The sequence below is a fragment of the Solanum verrucosum genome, unplaced genomic scaffold (assembly GCF_900185275.1).
Source record: "Solanum verrucosum unplaced genomic scaffold, falcon-dt-bn FXZP01000182.1, whole genome shotgun sequence".
In the NCBI taxonomy this organism is placed as follows: domain Eukaryota; kingdom Viridiplantae; phylum Streptophyta; class Magnoliopsida; order Solanales; family Solanaceae; genus Solanum; species Solanum verrucosum.
This window is the reverse complement of record NW_026020378.1, coordinates 5929858-5950085: the sequence shown is the minus strand read 5'-3', so window position 1 is coordinate 5950085 and position 20228 is coordinate 5929858. Positions and strand designations below refer to the sequence as shown.

At 34.5% G+C, this 20228-nt stretch overlaps 1 protein-coding gene across 1 annotated transcript in view; it reads left to right on the top strand.

Annotated features, from left to right (window-relative positions):
* Positions 1–5214: 5214 nt before the first annotated feature.
* The window catches only part of LOC125838847 (protein TIC236, chloroplastic), a 62944-nt gene continuing 47930 nt past the window's right edge, over positions 5215–20228 (top strand). Inside the window, exons 1-9 of the mRNA XM_049517877.1 lie at positions 5215–5347; positions 6249–8448; positions 8862–9060; positions 9197–9256; positions 9977–10081; positions 10421–10561; positions 11271–11333; positions 15272–15502; positions 15579–15662. Coding sequence (XP_049373834.1) covers positions 6356–8448; positions 8862–9060; positions 9197–9256; positions 9977–10081; positions 10421–10561; positions 11271–11333; positions 15272–15502; positions 15579–15662 — 2976 coding nt within the window. The 5' untranslated portion in view covers positions 5215–5347; positions 6249–6355. The remainder of the gene's footprint in view (positions 5348–6248; positions 8449–8861; positions 9061–9196; positions 9257–9976; positions 10082–10420; positions 10562–11270; positions 11334–15271; positions 15503–15578; positions 15663–20228) is intronic.

The following is a 20228-nucleotide window of genomic DNA, read 5'->3' as shown; positions in this document are numbered from 1 at the left end:
AATGCCAAAATTTGAAGGACGTTCTAAAGAGTTGAAGGATGGATTGTAAATAGATAAATCGATATTATATTAAAAAAACACCTTTTAACAACTTTCAAATTTATCAAGGTAGATAATTGAGACAACAAAAATTTTGCTGACTAATGCATGAATTCATTCTTAATTTACTAAATGATTATGTTGAGAAGAGAACTCTACATAGGTATTTTTCTTATATATTATATTAGAGAGAATTTAAGGATGAAGCAAGCACCTCTCTATCAACGCGCCTGGTTTAGTAACAATATTTTTGAAAAGAATTAAAAACATAAAAAATTTATTTTACTTTAATTTAATTACTGTATTTTTAAAAAAAATTGTGGGATCCACCTTAGCTATACTTTAAATTCATATCCGTTAGTTATAAGTTCTAATAACTTTATTACTTTTAACATCGATAATTTTTGTGTAAATTTTATAACTATTTTGAGAAAAAAAATTAAATGTCAATGAAAAAAAACTTTAATTATGGACATCCCAATGAGACTCGTCATGTTAGATTTCCGAGAAAAAAATGAGATGATTTACTATCACACAAATATATATTAAAGCATTTACCTTCTTTTTTTAAAGGCCTAATAATATAGACATGCATCACGTATAATCTCAAATAGTGTTAGACCTAGTGAAAGTACCTGATTCCAACTCCATCTCACTAAATAATGTTCTTTTAATCCTTTGTCGGCTTTCCCCATTGACATAAAAGGTTGGGTTTGTTATTAAGGAAATTATGAAAATTAAGAGATTTTTTAATATTATTAAATATTTAATAAATAAATAAAAAATATTTATTTATAATCCAATCTCCAAAACAGAAACTAGAATATGATATTTATAGTACTTATAAGTTGATAAAAAGGGTTTTCTTTTCTCATTACAACAACCCCTGATCCTACGTCAGATTTTTTTTCCTTCATTTGATTTGATGTCCGATATTCGTATTGGAGTACAAATTTAGTACCTTCAATTATTCTACCACAATCCATGTTGGTGATCGATCCCACGTTAGTTGAAGAGACTGAATTACTTATCATCTTGTGAGGTTTATTTTCAGTTGAAAAATCTCCACATCTTTTGTGACTTCCTCCCACAATCTAAGAGGGCTAAGAAAATCATCTACTTCAGAAGTAGTTCGAAATAGAAATTTTGTCATTATTTAATTTAATTTATTGAGCTTAATGTATATTATTTATACTTTTATTGAAGTTTTTAAATACGTATATAAAGTATAAGTGTGCAACACAAAAACATCTTAACTTGTTATATACTCAAAAAGGGTACATGAAGGAGAAAATTAAGACCAAATATCGTTTCCCATTTAGGGCAATAAAAATGAACCAAAATTAAACACATATTTTATTGAAAGAAAATGGTAATATAAGTGATAGGGATGTCAATAGGACCAAAAAAAATATTGACCCTACCCTATCTTATTAAGCCCTGCCCCATTTATATTAATTTCTCCTTTTCATTTTTCACCTTACAACGTGATATTTAATTTAAAACCTTACCTAGTATATTTCTAGGCTCATTCTTGAATTTACAAAATTGAATTTACATGAGTCAAATGATACTTCTAATACAATCATTCATATTCTTCTAAAAAAAATTATGTAGTAATTCGACTTTTGCTCTGTCTTGTCTTGTCCTGTTCTACCCTAATTCACTAAAAACTATAACAATAATATTTTATCATGCTTCACCCTACCTTACCCTAATTAAATCAAGTGATGAATGATGACAATTGCAAAGACACAATCACCCACTACTATAATACTTTAAACACTGCTCCCACAACCCATAACGCATAACCCCACCAAATTTGGTATGTGCAATCCTATGTGGCACTAACTCATTGGTCCATTTTGTAGACCCCCTATTTTTGTTCTCATATTAGAAGAATCTTTAACAATAGCCCAGCCTCAAAAAGAATCTACAATTGAATCTAACAAAAAGTACCCACCACTCAATCATGCAAAGTGATGAATAGTGTAATGCATTATTACTATTATTTTATCAAATACTTTTAACATTTCATCAAGAAAAAAGAAATGGGAAACAGATCGATTGCAACCTAATGTTTTCTTCTGCCCCACTTGCAAAATTTTCTTAACGCCAAGGTTTGGTTATTACATTAATTTTAGTCAAAAGTTGTGAAAATTTCCCTGACTAGATTTAGAATTTGAAGTACCATATAAATTTATATTATTCCTAAATTATAATTTCAAGTTTAAAATTGTTAAAATTTTAATGAATTTGCACACATACATATATGTTCTACATTATAAATAATGAGTTTGGATGAATCTACTGTCTGGAAGAGCCCCTATCTATGCAGGACCGTCTCAATAAGATCGGAAGTCTAAAATCAAACTTCATAAAGAAATTTTAATTTTTTTTTCAAGTTGCCATATAAATTGAATAATAATAATAATAATAATAATACACTCCGTGTAATTCGAAAGTGATTTAAAAAAAGGATAGGATATACACAAATTTTATAAAGTAAGAAGATAAACAATGTAAATTTTCAATGAGAAAATGTAAATATAAAGTTAGAATAATAACATGACTCAAGAATTGAAAAGGTTGATACAACGATATCGAAATAGTATTGCGATGAATTTTATAAGTTGATATAATGATATTTAATTGACTTGTTATAATGCTTGAAATTTGAAGAAGACACCAAAAGGCAAATTGATTTTTTGTGAACAAACAACAATATATTTTCAATAATACAAAAGATTTGATTGTTTAGGAGACCTTAGAATATTTAATAAAAAGAGAATAAAAATAGTGAAAGGGGATAGAAAATAAAATTGTGGGTTCATGTCAATCATGAGTATATAAATGAGAAAACAACTTAGATAGCCACATAAGAAAAGATATAAAATTACCTAAAAAATATTTTATTTCTCAATTATTACAATAATCTCCACATTAAATAAGACAAAAAGTTATTATTTTTCTACCCAAGAATTTCTTTTTAAATGAGATTTTATACGGAGAGAGAAAGAAAGAGAGAGAACACAACTTTAAAGAAAAATTTGGCTGTAAGTCATTGCTTTAATGGCCTTATAATCGAGTTGGTCCTGCCTCGGTGTACTTCACCCCTTGACACCTTGCAGAAGAAAAAAAACCATGGAGCTCGAAATCCATGTTATACTATTGATCAATGAATTCACTCACGGTTTATGAACTGAGACACCAACTTCATCCACCATATGATGCTTGCTTCTAGCTACTTAACTATTTTCATTTTTGTGTTTAGTAAATATTGACAAGAAATTAATTACTACTCTCTCTGTCTCTAATTATTTGTCCTTTTTTGAATTGACATACTTATTGAGAAAACAATTATTGACATAGTGAATTTACCATTTTAACTCTATTAATTATGAATGAATTAAAAATTTAAGATTTTTAAGAAGTTCTACCTTTTTCAAAGTAATTAACCGAGGGTATAATAGATAAGGAGAAATTGTCCTTTATTGATTTGACAAAATAGACAAGTAAAAAAAAATGAACAAGCAATTAGGGACATGCAGAAAATACATTCGTCATTTTTCACTTTCAAAAAGGTCTAATAAAGCAATATTGGACTAATAACTTTGAGTGTTTCCTATTCTGGCGACTAAGACACGTACGGTTCCCCTTATTCACTTCTTCTTTAAGCAAAAAAATATTTAAAAAAAAAAGAAAAGAAAAGAAAGGGAAAACCACCTTTTCTCCTTGATAATATTTAAGAAAATAAACTAAAAATTAACTTACTATTTATTCATCTTCTCCAAAACATTACATTTGATCTGAGGGAGTTTTGCATAATTATCAAACCCCTTCTTCATATTTGAAGAATGGAAACCATTCCTTGATATATTATGAATAGAGATGAAGAAAATGAGCAATATGTAAGTCATATTGTATGAGGGATAGTAATATAGTATTCCTCCAAAAATAATTAAGCCCCTACACTATACAACAATACAACACGTTTGGGTGGGACACAGTTGCCATGGTGAGATTGCTCCATCCTTAATTAGAGGTCTCAGGTTCGAATCCTGAATATGAAGAAAATCTTGTTGGAAGTGTCACCCTCAAATGGACCCTGCAGTATGCGATCTAAATTTAATCGAAACTCCAAATCAAATTCCAAACACCAAATAAGAAAAATATATATATGTTTGGGTGGGTGGGGGTTGAAATGTGTAGTCAGACTTCTTCCTGTAAGCTATACAAATTAAATATCTGAGAAACAACATCATAAATAATATCTCATCCTTCTTAATCCCCTGAAATATCCTTCCATTGCTTCCAAATGGACTCATTCTTAGAATAATCAAAGAAACTCCATTTAATCCAGTTGTAATTTTATACCGATTCTCCTAATTATGGCTTATAAATGATAGCTTTATCAGCAATAATTAATTCCAGTTTTATGTGTCACATACATCTATAATATATCTGACAACTTCAATTCATGGAAAGACAACAACAAAGAGATCATCAATAAGAAGACCATAAAAAGAGCACATAGAATTGAATAACTGCCTGCACACATAATATATATATATATATATACTATTCAAATATACAATTGAGGAGGACATCAAAAGAGTATGGAATATCTATTCTCACGAGAAAAAGCTCATTAGAGTGAAGGAAAAATTGAGACAAATTAACTTTTTTACTATCAAAAAATTGAATGAACAAAAAGAAGTGAGGTATGTCCATTAATTCTTTTTTGGTGAATGAATTATTTTAGTAAGAAAAACTTGAATGCCATTGAAAACAGGTGGAAGGAAACACGGCTTGAATGAACGCATCTTTTAGATATTCCGTCTATTTTGATGGCAAAAAAAAGAATATGTTAATTTTAGGATTTAGGACCAAAGTGATCACATTTTATGATACATAAAGGACTATTTCCATCAAGTTCATATATTAAGGACCAAGTGAAATTAAAGCCCATATATTAAGGATTATTTTGATCATTTTCTCAAAAAATGAAACCTGGTTGAGTAAATTGATTAGTTATAGGATTAGCTTTGCACTTTCCAAATAGTTCAAAGGACTTGCAATGTAATTTTGCTATTTCATTCCATTCAGAAATTAGAACCGAGTCCTGCCGAACTCACTCAAGCAAAATCCCCTCGAAAAAGTATACTGAAAAATGATAGCCACACGCAATCTCAAATATTCAACAAAATTTGAATTATAGCAAATAAAGAGTTTCCTCTTCTTGATTCTGCGCTCCTTGAATCTGTTTAGTGAAATTTTTACGACATATTTTATGTGCTTATATACAGTAAGACTCGTGAACATTTAGTTGAATTCATGTTAGTTTTGTTTATAACTGTTTTTCTTCATCTGGGTATCTCTGTTTATAGTCTTTTTCTGCTTCTCAACCTTTCTTTTTCAATTCTGAACTAGTTAAGGTTTTTTGGGCTTTTGTTGGTTATGTGTAATATCAGAGCCTGACTTATGGGAACTCTAGGATTGTTGTTAAATGACCTATTTCAGTTTGGTTTCTCTCTTTATTTGAACGCAGGGTCTATTGGACACAACCTCTCTAGTCTCTACTACTGTAAGGTCTATGCACACTCTACCCTCCACACAGCCGACTTGTGGGATTACACTAGGTATGTTGTTGTTGTTGAAATGTGAAGCTCTTAATTTTTGGTAATTTAGAAGTCATAAAACATGGTGGTTCAGTAAAATGAGGTTTTGTGTATAAAATTTGTAATCTCTCTCTCTCCCATTTTGATGGGACCTAATTTGATTTTATTTTCTGCAAGATTGTAGACTATTGTAATGTAGTGTAAAGAAATATACTACAACTATGTCATTAAATTTTGATATGACCACTTATCAACTAGCTTCCTATTTTTCACATCTTGAATTTTGATTGCAAGTTCAATAAAAATACATAGCTACAATGCTCTGCAGATATAATAAACATTGCATATATAAGAAACAATAAAAGATAAAATCAATGCAAGCATCTTAGTCTTAAGATCTTTGTAAATCAACTCAGGTCAATTAGAGGTGGATGGAATTAGGCACTTTTAAAATCTTGTTGTAATTCCTTACCATGTTTTTTGAGCTTGTGAAGGTCGTCTCCTACGCGTGATATGTTAAATATTAATACTTCTGCATTTTAATGACGAGAAGAATGTTAATGGTTCATTAATGCTTAACCGTATCAGGCCTTGAATGTTTGGGAACTGCTTTGTAACTTGAAGCTTTTAGGGGGACTAAGAGTAGGCTCTTGGTCCCCTGCAATTATGTTGAATATCAAGTGAAGACTCATAATATGGAGATAATGCCTGCTAAGCTTTATAGCCCCTTTCTGGGGCTTCCACTTCAATGCAACCTGAACAGAAGGAGAAGGGGAAATTATATTAGTGGAGTAAGATCATTAAGAAGAGATGTTTGCAAGTGCAAATATTCAAAGAAAGGTGACTGGATAACTCAAGGGGTCAAATTTACCCATTTTTGTGGAAGAAATGTGGAGCTGTTATGGAAGAGCTTTGCATTGAGAAGTGGCACGTTAATATGCTCTGTGAGAGAGCCACTAGCTCGAAGTAAGGGCTTGGTGAAATCACTAGTTCCAGTTTGGGAAGAAGGGTTGTTCTTTTTCCGTTGTTCAGTCTTTTGTGCTGTAATATCTGGGGTGTGTTTACTTCTATGGTATGGCCAGTTGAAAGCAAAGAGTTATATTGAAGCAAAGCTTTTGCCTTCCATATGTGCATTATTGAGTGATTATGTTCAACGCGAACTTGATTTTGGTAGGGTTCGAAGAATATCACCTTTAAGTATTACATTAGAGTCATGCTCTATTGGTCCTCATAGTGAAGAGTTCTCCGGTGGGGAATTACCAACTGTTAAGCTGCGAATTCTTCCTTTTTCGAGTCTGAGTAGGGGAAAGATTGTGATTGATGCGGTCCTGTCAAATCCAAGTATTCTGGTAGCGCAAAAGCAAAACTATACATGGCTTGGGCTTCCCTTTTCTGAAGACAATCCGCTGAGCTGCTTGTCAGCTGAAGAAGGCATTGATTTGCGGACAAAACTAAGGAGGATTGCCAGAGAGGAAGCCGCTACTCGCTGGGCCAGGGAGAGAGATGTTGCAGCAAGGGAAGCAGCAGAGAGGGGTTATGTTCTTCCTGAAGGAAATTCTTTTCTGTTAGATGACGACTTCTCAAAGAATGCTGCAAGTTCTCTTGCAAGGATAGTTACTTCAGAGTCCTTCTTTTGTATGGATGAGAAACTGCACTGGAGAGATCAGCATCACATGGATTTAGGAGGGGAGTATGATTTGAAGCATGCAGATTTAGAGAAAACATTTGGTGCCAAAGTTTCTTCTTCGGGGACTAAGTTTTGGTCTAAAATCATACCAGGCTCGTTAAGACAGAGATTCAAGAAGGCTAATGACAGAGATTTATCTGCAGCTGGTACTGCATCTAGAAGAAGAATTCTTGAGCGTAGTGCATCAGCAGCCTGTTTGTATTTCAAGGGAAATGCAAATCTCAGTGTCTGTTGTCCGCCATCTGAGGCTTATGATATTGCAAATCCTGCTATTTTTCCAGTCAAAAGCGAGGTTGATACCTTACCCTCTGTTTCTTCACCAACAATATCTGAAGAAGTCGTAAACTCTGTAGATAATTCCGAGGGGAACTTATTTACCGGCAATGCAAAATCTAAGGTGTCCGATTGTGGTTCTTCTACTGAAGGAATCTCAGACCCAGTAGAAAGATGCCAGCTTGATCTTATGTGTAAGAAAATGTTGGGTACATATCCCTTGCCTGTAGATAAATGTGATAATGATTGCGTCAAAAGTTTAAACGTTTTACGTGATCCATTTCTGTTTACTTTGGTTAGACTTCGTAAAGCTTTAAGTCTCACTGAAAAAATATCCTCCACTAATGTCCTGGGGATTAGAACAACTGATGGGCCTGGAGTAAGTAGTGAAGAAATTGCAGCTGATATCATGAGTACAGGTGCCAATAGCAGAGATGATTCACATAGATTTGAGCAGCAGGCTCAACAGTCTCATTGGGGGATTTCAGATATTAGACAAGGCCATACCTCTTTTGGTTCTGGAGTTACAGTGCTTGAGCCATTGCCTTTGCACCATCCATCAAAAACTCTTCAGTCCTGGAGCCCAAAGTCAGCTTTATGTTCTTTTGTGAAGAATCTAGGTCAGCTCGGGGCTGATTCAATTGCAAAGCTGAAAAGGTTGAAGCTCGAGATTAGTCCAACAGTGGAGGATATTGTTGCTGAACTTGTTGATGGAGATGAAGGAAACCATGTCTCCAGTATTGAAAAGATGGTTCCGGTAATCCTGGATTCTGTACATTTCAGTGGAGGCTCATTGATGCTGCTTGCATATGGTGATTCAGAGCCGAGGTAAACTTCAAACCAGCTAAAAAGTTTTCGAACCTGTCCAAAAAATAATTTTCTTGAAAACTCCTTTTAATTTTAAAATTCGTCCTTTTAATAATTCCTTCTTATTCTCGCTCTCTCTCTCTCTTACTCATGCTCCACCAAGTATAGTTGGTTGATATGGATGTTTATCCTCATCTGTCTTGATTTGTTTGCACAACATTTTTTTTTGTTAATGGGAAATATTAGATAGCTTTTAGTTACCTTTTTTTTAAATTGCCAAATGGCCTTGTTGAAATGCTGTGGTGAGGGGAGATACATTCTTGATGTGTGCATGTTCTGCTACTGGAGTTATCTTAATCCCAATCTTTTCCTCGTTCTTAGGTTTATTTCATGCTGGTCTATGCATTTAGTATTATCTTTGTCTGTCTTTATAGAGAGATGGAAAATGTCACCGGGCATGTTAAGTTTCAAAACCACTATGGACGCGTGCATGTACAGCTAGATGGTAATTGTAAGATGTGGCGATCGGACATCAGATCTGACAATGGTGGCTGGTTATCAACAGATGTTTATGTTGATATTACTGAGCAGAAATGGCATGCGAATCTGAAGATTGTGAACCTCTTTGTTCCGGTAAGGTGCATTGCCATGTTACTTGATTTGTGAAATTTGAAAGATCCAAAAGAGTTATTCCACAACGAGACTGCAAAAAGGCTTGATACTTTTTACTGTTTTATGCGTCATGTATTGTTTTATTTCTTGGATGCAGCTTTTTGAGAGGATTTTGGAAATTCCAATCATATGGTCCAAAGGAAGAGCTACTGGCGAGGTGCTGCCCTAACTCTGCATGTGTTCTGTAAACCTTTTCAGTTCTTTAACAGTTCATGTTATCTCAATTGTTGGATGAGTTGATTATGTTAGGTTAGTGGTTAGATTGGAACTAGCCACACTAGCGACATGTGTATGCATCACTGCATTGTTCAAAGAGTGAATTGTGTATACTATTTGAAGTATCTATAAATTAACATAGATGTAAAACACTTGTTTTGATGCTTCTCTCAATTTCTTCTCTCATTTCTCACAATAAATGTAATAAAAACAAATCCAGTAACGAATGTTCTCAATAGTGCATGCCAGTCACGTAAAGATTAATTAACACTATTGTAAAGCATTTGACCATTGATATAGGAGTGGAACTTTTCTTCACTAGACTAAAACTGGATGCATATTCACGTATCCCATAAAACTCAAGCCGGCCACATACTTCACATATCCCAAAATACTAAAGCTGGACGCATACTGTTGTCCTGACATTCCTCGTATTATTATAATGTTCAATTTTGACTCTGTATATCGGGGTTGTTTTTGTTGATTTCTTCCATCAGATCCAAATATTTGCATGTGCAATTATTTGTAAATTCTGTATATTTCCTTTTGCATGTTAACATTGGATATGGTTGACATTTATCCTCTGCAGAAGATCATATGTTCTACTAATTTTATGTCAGAACAACTACTTAGTATTGACTTTGCAAACACTTGTTGAAAGGTGCACATGTGCATGGAAAAGGGAGAAAGTTTTCCAAATCTTCATGGACAGCTTGATGTAACAGGGTTGGCATTTCAAATATATGATGCTCCTTCTGGATTTTGGGTAAGCTGTCTTTCGACATTGGACTCATTGAACCAAGCAATTTTTTATGATCTCCCTCACAGTTCATACTCTTATCCGTCTATTATTTGTGCTGAGTTGTCTGCTACTGCACTTACAAGTAGCATAAGTAATTTTAGGTATTTTCTTCTCGTAATTTGTGAATCGTGTGGATCTTTTTGTTCTTGAGTAGCTTTATAGAAGTGTCGAGTTTTCATAGCCCTACATGCTCTAAGACAAACACATATGTTTGGTGAGGTGTGTTGAACTGTTGATGACCCATTTAAAGTTCTGACGGTTGAGGCCCTTGTGCATTTTTATCACTTTCCTTCTCTTTTGTAGGACATGTCTGCCAGTTTATGTTTTCGTGCTCAACGTATATTCTTGCACAATACCAGTGGTTGGTTTGGTGATGTTCCTTTAGAAGCTTCTGGAGATTTTGGCATCAATCCAGAGGAAGGAGAATTCCATCTTATGTGTCAGGTATACTATCTAGGCTTCTTTTGCAAATAGCTACTAGGAACCATGTCTAGTTTAATTTTAAACAATATTGAGGTTTTTAAGTAGATAAATCCAAGTGGTGTTTGAATTATCTTCTATCGCCAAGTTTAAATGTTAGATCTATTTATATGAGATACTATGAGAATCTTTGACATCCATCCCGTTTAGCAGGGGAGGAAATTTGGTCTTTTGGTTTCCAGGTGGGCTTAATAATATGGGTGGACCCATGTTGAGCAACGGGTTTAGCTGAATCGTTGTTTCAAAAGAAGAAAAGAAAAGAGTTTTAGGAATGTTCAGCTTGATTTTTTTTTTTTTTTTTTTTCAATTTTTTTAAAAAAAGGTTTAAATAGTGTTTAGACATGTAGGAAAGGATGTATAGTTGCTGGAATGGAATCTCCATACTTATCCTAATTGACACAAATAATATTCTCCTATAGATGCCATGATAGATTTTTTGGGCTCTTTACACTTACAACAGTGATGATCTGCTCTCTTTGTATGTAAGATATTCTTTCCCAAGCAGTCATGTAGTGTTCACAAATGTTTGTCTTAGCTTTAGAAGTGTTACCAATAAGTATTTGTAACAGTTGTAATGGGAATATGAAAGGTGGGTAATGGCTTGTCTGGTAGTCTTTCTTTTCTCTTCTTCAACCTTCATATAGTTCTGATTTTGTATTGTCACTTTTTTCAGGTTCCATCTGTTGAAGTGAATGCCTTAATGAAAACATTCAAGATGAAGCCCTTATTGTTTCCGGTTTGTTTTTAATCACCTTTCCACGGTTGCATATTTGCATCTATATTGAGCCCTTGAAGCCTAAATTTATTTGGGCCGCAATTCTTCCTATAAAATTACATTTTATATCTCTAGGCTAGTACCCTGGTATTGGGTTGCCTAGGTATTAATTATGAGCCCCTTCCTATTCCAAACTTCATTGTCTGAACTAGAGATTGATCTTCGTTTGCCGTCATCCAATTAATATCTACTCTAGTAACTGGCAGCAAATAAATTAAATGTCATTCATTGCCCACCACAAGCTAAATTTCACAGTACTTTTCTCTACTGTCATGAATACTCCAAAAATGAAAGGAACTGTGATCTGACTAGCCATTATATTCTTTGCAAAATAAAGAGCAATATGGAGCTCCACAGTTGTATATATTTTACTTTACATAAACTGTAGTTTTTAGCCATGTCTAATTCCTATATTTATAGAACTTGTTCTCTTAAAAAACCCAAAAATATCCCTTCTTTACAAGTATCTCCAGTGTTTGATTAAGGAGTAATAATCTCTCATCTGGGGCTTTTGCGTTGTAAAATGCAATGTGCTTCAAAGATGTTCTGTCTTTGTAGACTTGGTGTATTTGGGTTGGAACCTAAAACAACTATTATCTGGGATGTGCTTTTAGTGTTGCAGGCTGAACTGAGAAATGTACTAGAGAGTAACTTAATGCTTAATGTGCCATGGCAGAATGAAGCTATTAATAGACCTTTGTTTATCAGAATGTTTCTCCTAATCCAAGGAATTTTAACAGGGTATGAAATTGTATTGAGGGAAAGAAAATCCTTTGAAGTTACTGGTGGGGTTTATAGTATGCACACTCTTTTAGATGGTCCAACACTTGATCATGTTTTAGTTAATGACATGTTACTTGTTAGAATATAAATAGGATTGCATAAACCTATTCCTATTCTAGTAGGATTGTGTAAACCTATTCCTATTCTTATAGGATTGTATAAACCTATTCATATTCTAACACTTCCCCTCAAGCTAGTGCATACAATTCATGTACCTAGCTTGTTACATATGTAATTAATACGAGGACCAATGAGGGGCTTGGTGAGATATCTGCAAGTTGATCAGCCGACTTCACAAATTTGACAGTCAATCTCAATGTGCTTGTCTTCTCATTAAATACTGGATTTGATGTATAATGTCAGTCAATCTCAATGTGCTTAATCTTCTCATGAAATACTGAATTTGATGCATAATGTCGATAAAAACACAAAGTGATAAAATTACAGTGTTGAACTTCCCAAACCAAACTTGCAAAGACTGTTTCAGACCATAGAGTGACTCACATAATCGACATTCAAGACTACTAAACTCCCCTGAGCAACAAAGTGCTCAAAATCTAGTATAAAGTATATGGATTATGTTGGAATCAATAGATGAGTCGATATTAAACAAGTCACCGAAAAATTGGCTGGAACATGCTCATATGCCGGAGTATTAGATTTAATGGCTAAAAGTGGTCACAATCTAAGAAATAAAATTATATAGGTAGGGTCGTAATGATGTCACGACCCAACTAGAAAATAGAAATTATATAGGATAATTCGAATTGATGGAACGACCCCATTGAAAAAGAGAAATAATATGGGTAGGGTCGGAATGATGGCACGACCCTACTGGAAAAGAAAAATTATATAGGAAAGGTCTCATTGATGGAACGACCCCATTGAAAAAGAGAAATTATATGGGTAGGGTTGGAATGATGGCTCAACCCTATGCAAATCAGATTTGAGGAGTCACCGGAAAGACGAATGGAACTATGCAAATCAAATTTGAGGAGTCACTGAAAAGACACATGATGCTATGCAACTCAGATATGAGAAAATAGTTCGGAAAAATCCACGGTACTACACAAATTAAATATGAAAAGTAGTCCGGAGAGATGCATGGTGCTATGCAAATCAGATATGCAAAAAAAAAAGTAGTCACCGGAAGGATGACACGGTGCTACATAAATTATATATGAAAAAGTAGTTACTGGAATGATGACACAGTGTTACACAAATTAGATATAAGAAAGTAGTCACCGGAATAATGGCACGGTGCTTGTCGCACCAGGCTTGCCTAGTGTGGGTTACCTCTCCTATGTGGTTTACGAGCTATTGCATAGGAGTGAGGGTTTTACCCTGTGCGCACCCAAAGGGTAGCGGCTGCGGGTTTCTCTTGTCATAAAAATAAATAAATAATGGCATGGTGCTACACAAATTAGATATGAGAAAATAGTTACATGAAAGATACATGGTGACCCAACTTTTGCTAACATAATCATTGGCCAGACGGGCAACATATATGGGTGCCACCCGCCGGCAGCGGAAGCGCTTTGATTTTCTACCAAGATCGTAGAGGCTCTGATACCATGTTAGGACCGAAATAAGTAGGTGTAATGCGGAAGCTAGCAAAGCAAACCTCGAAAGACCATGAGTAAGAAGACAAACGAGAAACACACCAAAAGAGACAAAGATTTAACGTGGTTCGGTCAATCGACTTACGTCCACAAAGGAGATGAGCAATCCACTATAAATATGAGAGTACAAAATATAGAGAGAAACAACCTCAATCAATTCACTCGGAATACAAGGCGGTACACGAAATTCTCCTCCATAACCTCAACTCTCAAAACCCTAGGACTATATTGTGAATGCTAATTAAGTTAGAAGGAACAAACTTATATTTATAGAGTTCTAAAACATTTTCTACAAGAAAAGGACTAGTTAAAATATTAAAACCTTTTCCTAAAAGAAAAACCTATTTATGGTAAGAAATCAGGGCAAATAAAACCTAACAAATCTCCCCCTTGGCCTGAATTTCTGACAAAATATATTTGTCCACCTTCTTCACATAATCTTTAGGATCTTGCATCTCTTCTCCATAATCTCTTCCATCAAATCTACGTCTCGACACAGAGAACCTCTCCGAAACAATTTCTCCAACCAAAATCTTAATTACTGTCAAAAAGGTTGCGGCTAGAACTACACCCGCCAAGATGAACACCCATCTCTAACATGGTTCCATCCTTGAATCATGGCTCTGATACCACTTGTTAGATATAGGAGAAGAATATTATTGAAATTGTTGTTGTGTCTACATTGCTACGTAGAGACCCTATTTATAGACACTAGAATACAATCCTTTACCAAGTAGGAGGAATAGGAATACAAATAGGAATAAGAATAGTAAATAGTATCCTACTTGGTAAAGGATTGTATTCTAGTGTCTATAAATAAGGGTCTCTATGTAACAATGTAGACACAACAACAATTTCAATAATATTCTTCTCCTATATTTCTCACATTACTCATTTATCAAAACACTATTTTGACTGAAGCTCTGCTCAACTATATACAGAGCTTCATATTTGTCTGGTGAAACCCCTAGCCGATTTCATTATTTAGCTTCATTATTTGCGACATTGGTTAGGGTTTTCACCATTAGTATGATAAATATGTGGCTGTGTCCACGTTTTCTGTTGCCAAATAATGTGCTTCATTACTCTATTAAGAGGACTACAAACATTCTTACAGGTCCTTTCCTACTGTAATGAAGCGGTCAACCATTTGTGATCAAATTATGAACTGTGTAATTGTTCTCTGTACCTGTTGCTTCATTTGCTCAGAGAATCTTTCTATTGTCTGCTGTTTTTTTCCTTTCAATCCTTCTTTGATTACACTTCTTTTGAGCCGAGGGTCTACTGGAAACAACCTCTCTACCCCACAAAGGTAGGGGTAAGGTCTGCATACATGCTACCCTCCCCAGACCCCACTTATGGAGTTACATTGGGTATGTTGTTATTATCGTTCTCTGTGATTTGTTGTTTCGTTTAAGATGGCACAATGATTCTGGCTACCTTTTGGCCTCTCTCTCCTTATTGATCTCAAAATCCGCTGATGATTTATTTCAGTTGGCTGGCTCGGTAACAGCTGTATTCAATTGTCAAGGTCCCTTGGATATGCCCATATTTGTGGGGAGTGCATTGGTGTCAAGGAAGATAGCCAATTTGGCCAATGAGTTCCCTAAATCTGTGGCATATGAAGCTGTGATTAATAACAAAGAGGCTGGTGCAGTGGCAGCAATTGATCGTGTTCCATTCTCCTACATTTCAGCCAACTTCACTTTCAACACGGATAACTGTGTAAGTAAAATCAGCTATAAATATTTCCAGTTTTCGAAATGTGTCTGTACTATGAATTTCATCATGTCTGCGGCAGGTGGCTGACTTGTACGGCATTAGAGCTAGCCTTATTGATGGCGGTGAAATTCGTGGTGCAGGAAATGCATGGATTTGCCCTGAGGTACGTGTATATATCTGAGATTATTCTTTGGCTTGAAGATCAAGTAAATATGATTATGTTATGGACCAAATATTCACAAAAAATGTCAAGTCACTAGCTAAGAGATACACCATAATGAGTGTCTAAAGGAGAGAATTACTTGTCTCCAGAATATTTCAATTTTTAGGCTGCAAATATTGAACCAAAAAATTAGCCTGAACTTGCCACATGTAACTTTGGCCAGCTGCAGATGAATTTCTAAGGGATGTCTGCATTCAAGTCAAGTCTACAATTTTTAATCCAATAAGGTACCTAGTTATGCAGGTGTTGTGTTGATAGAATTGTCAGATGACTTTATTGTCAAGGAGATGCTACATGATTCTTTTATATGGTCTTGGGCAATCCTTTTTTGGGTCCTGTAACTGTCTTTGTGAAAGATACTTGGTATCAGGTGGGATGATCAATCCTAGAGGGTTTCAGAAAGGGATCCTTTTCTCATGTTATAGTCGGAGACTCAGAGTCTCAGCCCAGTAGATAATCAGTGGTTTTCAGATCACTTTACCTTTTTCGTCTTGAGAACATGGAAGAGTTACTTGGCATTCTAGGTTGGAAGTATATGCCAAGACCTTTAGGGGTCGTTTGGTTGGAAACAAGTTATCCCAGGATAACTTATCCTGGGGTTAGCTATCCTGGGATAACTTATTCCACCATGTATATGGGATAACTTGTCCCATCACTATGATATAAATGGTGGGATAAGTTATCCCAAACATGACAACCAAACAAGATAATTTTTTTTTATCCCATAACTATTATTTTTAATCCCTCACACCAAACGACCCCTTAGAGTAAAACAAGTACTTGAGAGAAGTTTTGTGACAGAATATGACCATACTCATGATAGGTTCACACTTGCAATGATGGGTGAGCAAATCACACTGTCGGTAGGTAGTTTGGGTGAGAAGAAAGAAGTAGGAAAATGTTAGGATGTCTGGATCAGAGAATTTAGAGTTGATTCCCTAAGGCAACATTTTTCTTTTTGAAATTGGTAGCATGTTTCATATATGTATGAACAGCAGCACAGATATTATGCTGGTCACCAGTAAGGGTGGCAACGGAACCGGTAACGGGACTACCGGACCGGGACGTTCCGGAACCGGAACGGGATCGGGCACCACGGGCCGGAACCGAACCGGAACCAGTAATTCCGGAAAAAAATCCGTGTACCTGTCCCGGACCAGTAACGGACCGGACCGGAAACCGGGTCCAACCGTTATAAATTATAATTTTTTTATTAAAATTAAAAAATTAGGAACATTACACTTAAAAATTTATACTTTTAAAGTTTTAAATACAAACTTTCAAACTTTTAAAAGTTTAAATTTCACAATTTAAAACTTTGAAAATTTAAATTCAAACTTTAAAACTATAAAAGTTTAAATTTCACCCTTTAAAAGTTTGAAAATTTAAATTCAAAGTTCAAACTTTAAAACTATAAAAAGTTTAAATTTCACACTTTAAAAGTTTGAAAATTTAAATTTAAATTATAAACTTTAAAACTATAAAACTATAAAAATTTAAATTTCACACTTTAAATTTTAAAAGTTTGAAAATTTAAATTCAAACTTTAAAACTATAAAAGTTTAAATTTCACACTTTAAAAGTTTGAAAATTTAAAACTTTAAAACTATAAAAGTTTAAATTTCACACTTTAAAAGTTAAATTTGAACTTTTGAAGACAATAATAAAAAAAAATTAAGGCGAATAGCCTATACTTTTATTAATATTAATTAAATAGTACAAGTTGAGTTACAAAATATTAGTAGAGTATTAAAAAATCTAATCTACACAGCCACCTTCTAGGAAGGGTTCTGTTTGAATTAGACCTCAAATTATTATACTCATACTAATAGACATTTAAATTTAATAGTTCATGCTACCAAGGAAATCTTTTTTTAAATCATTTAACATTTCTCTAGTAACATGCTCTGGAATTGGTTGATTAGCTAGTTCTTCCATTGCATCAATGCCGTCATCACTAAAATCTTGCATTATTTCATCAGCGTCATTTTCAAATTTGGTCGGTAAAGGTGGACGACCATAATTCCTTCTCTCGCCATTAATCCAATCTCTAAATAGTACGGATATCTCCAAGCTATCTGCTGCTAATGAATATCTATGCTCTCCAATTTGAAATCTTGCTGCACTAAAAGCGCCTTCCGAAGCTACTGAAGATGCTTGAATAGCTAACACATCTCGAGCAACCGGTTGTAGTTTTGGAAATCCTTTGCCGCGATTGCTCTACCATTCTAGAAGATCAATAGTAGTAGGTTCTGTATTTTGATTAATATATGCATCAAAATCATTTCTATCATTATGAGAAAGTTCAATAATACAATCTATCATATCATCAATATCATCTTCATTATTATATCTACTCCTAGAACTTTGAGGCTCTTCGTTATGTACTACATTCCTTATATTAGAATTATACAAGTCGTACAATTTTCTAGCTTCAATTTTTATACTATCTTTAACATCTTGACAACTAGGTGTTTCATCATTTTCACTATCAATACCCAAATTAAAATATATTTTATCAACCATTCGTGATGCACCTTCATCTTTGTAATGTGGGTTTAGCAAACAAGCAGTTAAATAAATTTGAGGAATAGGAATAAAATATTTTTAAAATTTTTCAATCATTTTCTTAACAGATTGTTCAAATCTTGGTTTATTTTTGAATTTATAAAATTTACTAGAAATAGCACAAATATTAGGTAAAACAGAGCAAATAGTTGGATAATAAAGTGCAGATATTTTTTTTGTAGTTAAATAAAAAACTTTTAAGAATTCTATAAGTTCTTTTATGTCATTCCAATCATTATCATCAATTCTATATGTCATATTTGAATTATGAGCATTCCAAACCATTTGTAAAGGTTTCCTATATTCATAAGCAACTTCAAGCATTTCAAATAAAGAATTTCATCTAGTACACACTGATTTTGGAATTTTTCTAGGTGGAAGATTAAATTCACGACAACGATTTTCAAAATCTCAACGTCTAGACTTGACATTTAAAAATAAAATGACATGCAGTTTCAACTTTTGTGCAACCATCATCATATATTGCTATACCATCTCTAACAATCAAATTATATATGTGTGCAGCACACCTAATATGAAAACCATCAATATAAATAGGGCAAAGAGACGGTTTTAGTATTTCAACAACATTACTATTATTAGAAGCATTATCTAATGTAGTTTTAAGAAGTTTGGGGTATTAAAAAAAGTTTGGGGGGTAGGGAGGTGTAAATGGGGGGTTATGGGGTGAAAGAGCCGTTGGTGGGGCCCAAAACCCGTTGCCCAACGGCTATAATTTCAAATTTTCAGATTAAAAAAAAGAAAAAAAAAAAGAACGAACCGGACCGGACCGAGACGGAACCGGGACTAACCGGACCGGGACGGACCGGTAAATCCCGGTTTCCGTCCCGTTACCCCTCCCGGACCGGAACAATTCCGGATCTAACCGGTACTATCCGGAACCGGTAACGGACCGGAACCGGTACCGGTACCTCCCGGTTCCGTTGCCACCCTTAGTCACCGGTGTACATCCTTCGGAATAGCAAAATAAGTTCCCCCTAGACAAAAACTTACAGGGATTTTATGACCACTAACAGAATTTTCTTTCTACCAAAAAGAAAAAGCAATATACAATTCATCTTTATCTCTGTATGGAGTTACCTGTACTCTCGGAACATCTGGAATTTCTTTTCTTTCGGCTTACAAACTGTTCATCCGATGAATGCTGGGATTTTTCTCCACCATTTCTTCTGCTAACATGCTGACACCACCTAAAACAGCCCTTCTTGATAAAGTAATAGTTTCATTCATAAGAAGGGGACAACCCTGTATACGATGTCTACAATCATAGAGGATTTTGGATAAAAATATAAGCTAGTCATCTATACTTGATAGGGGGCGCTCCAACGATGTTCAGGAAACAACCAGGTCTCACCAAGGCAGCTTCCTCATAGTTAGGATAGGAAGTGTGAAACCGAGAACTCCTGTCGAATTGATCAAAAAGTTAATCTATGAAAGGTCTAAGAAGGAGACTGTTGATTTTGTAATAGCATAAAACAATAGGAACTTTCTGAATAGGTCAAGAAGAAGTTCCAACAAATCCCTGACCAAACTAACTTTCAAAGCAGATCGAAGGGTAGAATTAGTTATGCTAGAACAGGAATAGGAGTTAGAACATGAATAGGATTGTACATGGTATTTCTACATGGAAAAGGATTGTAATGTGGTGTCTATAAATAGGATTCAATGTAATAATGTATCTTAATAATATTTTGCCATGCTTTCTCACATTCCATGATAAAGAAATGAACCTTGTGCCTAATTCAACCCCAAAAACTAGCTCACTAGGGATGGATTTCCCAAGATCACAAGGGGACTTAAGTTCCCATTATGCCACTGATGTGGGACTCGAACATCCTCTGCACGCTCAGGATTGGACATCTGGAGATGGACAATATAAATAGGGGGCTTAACATCGGGAACAATGAATTGGGATTG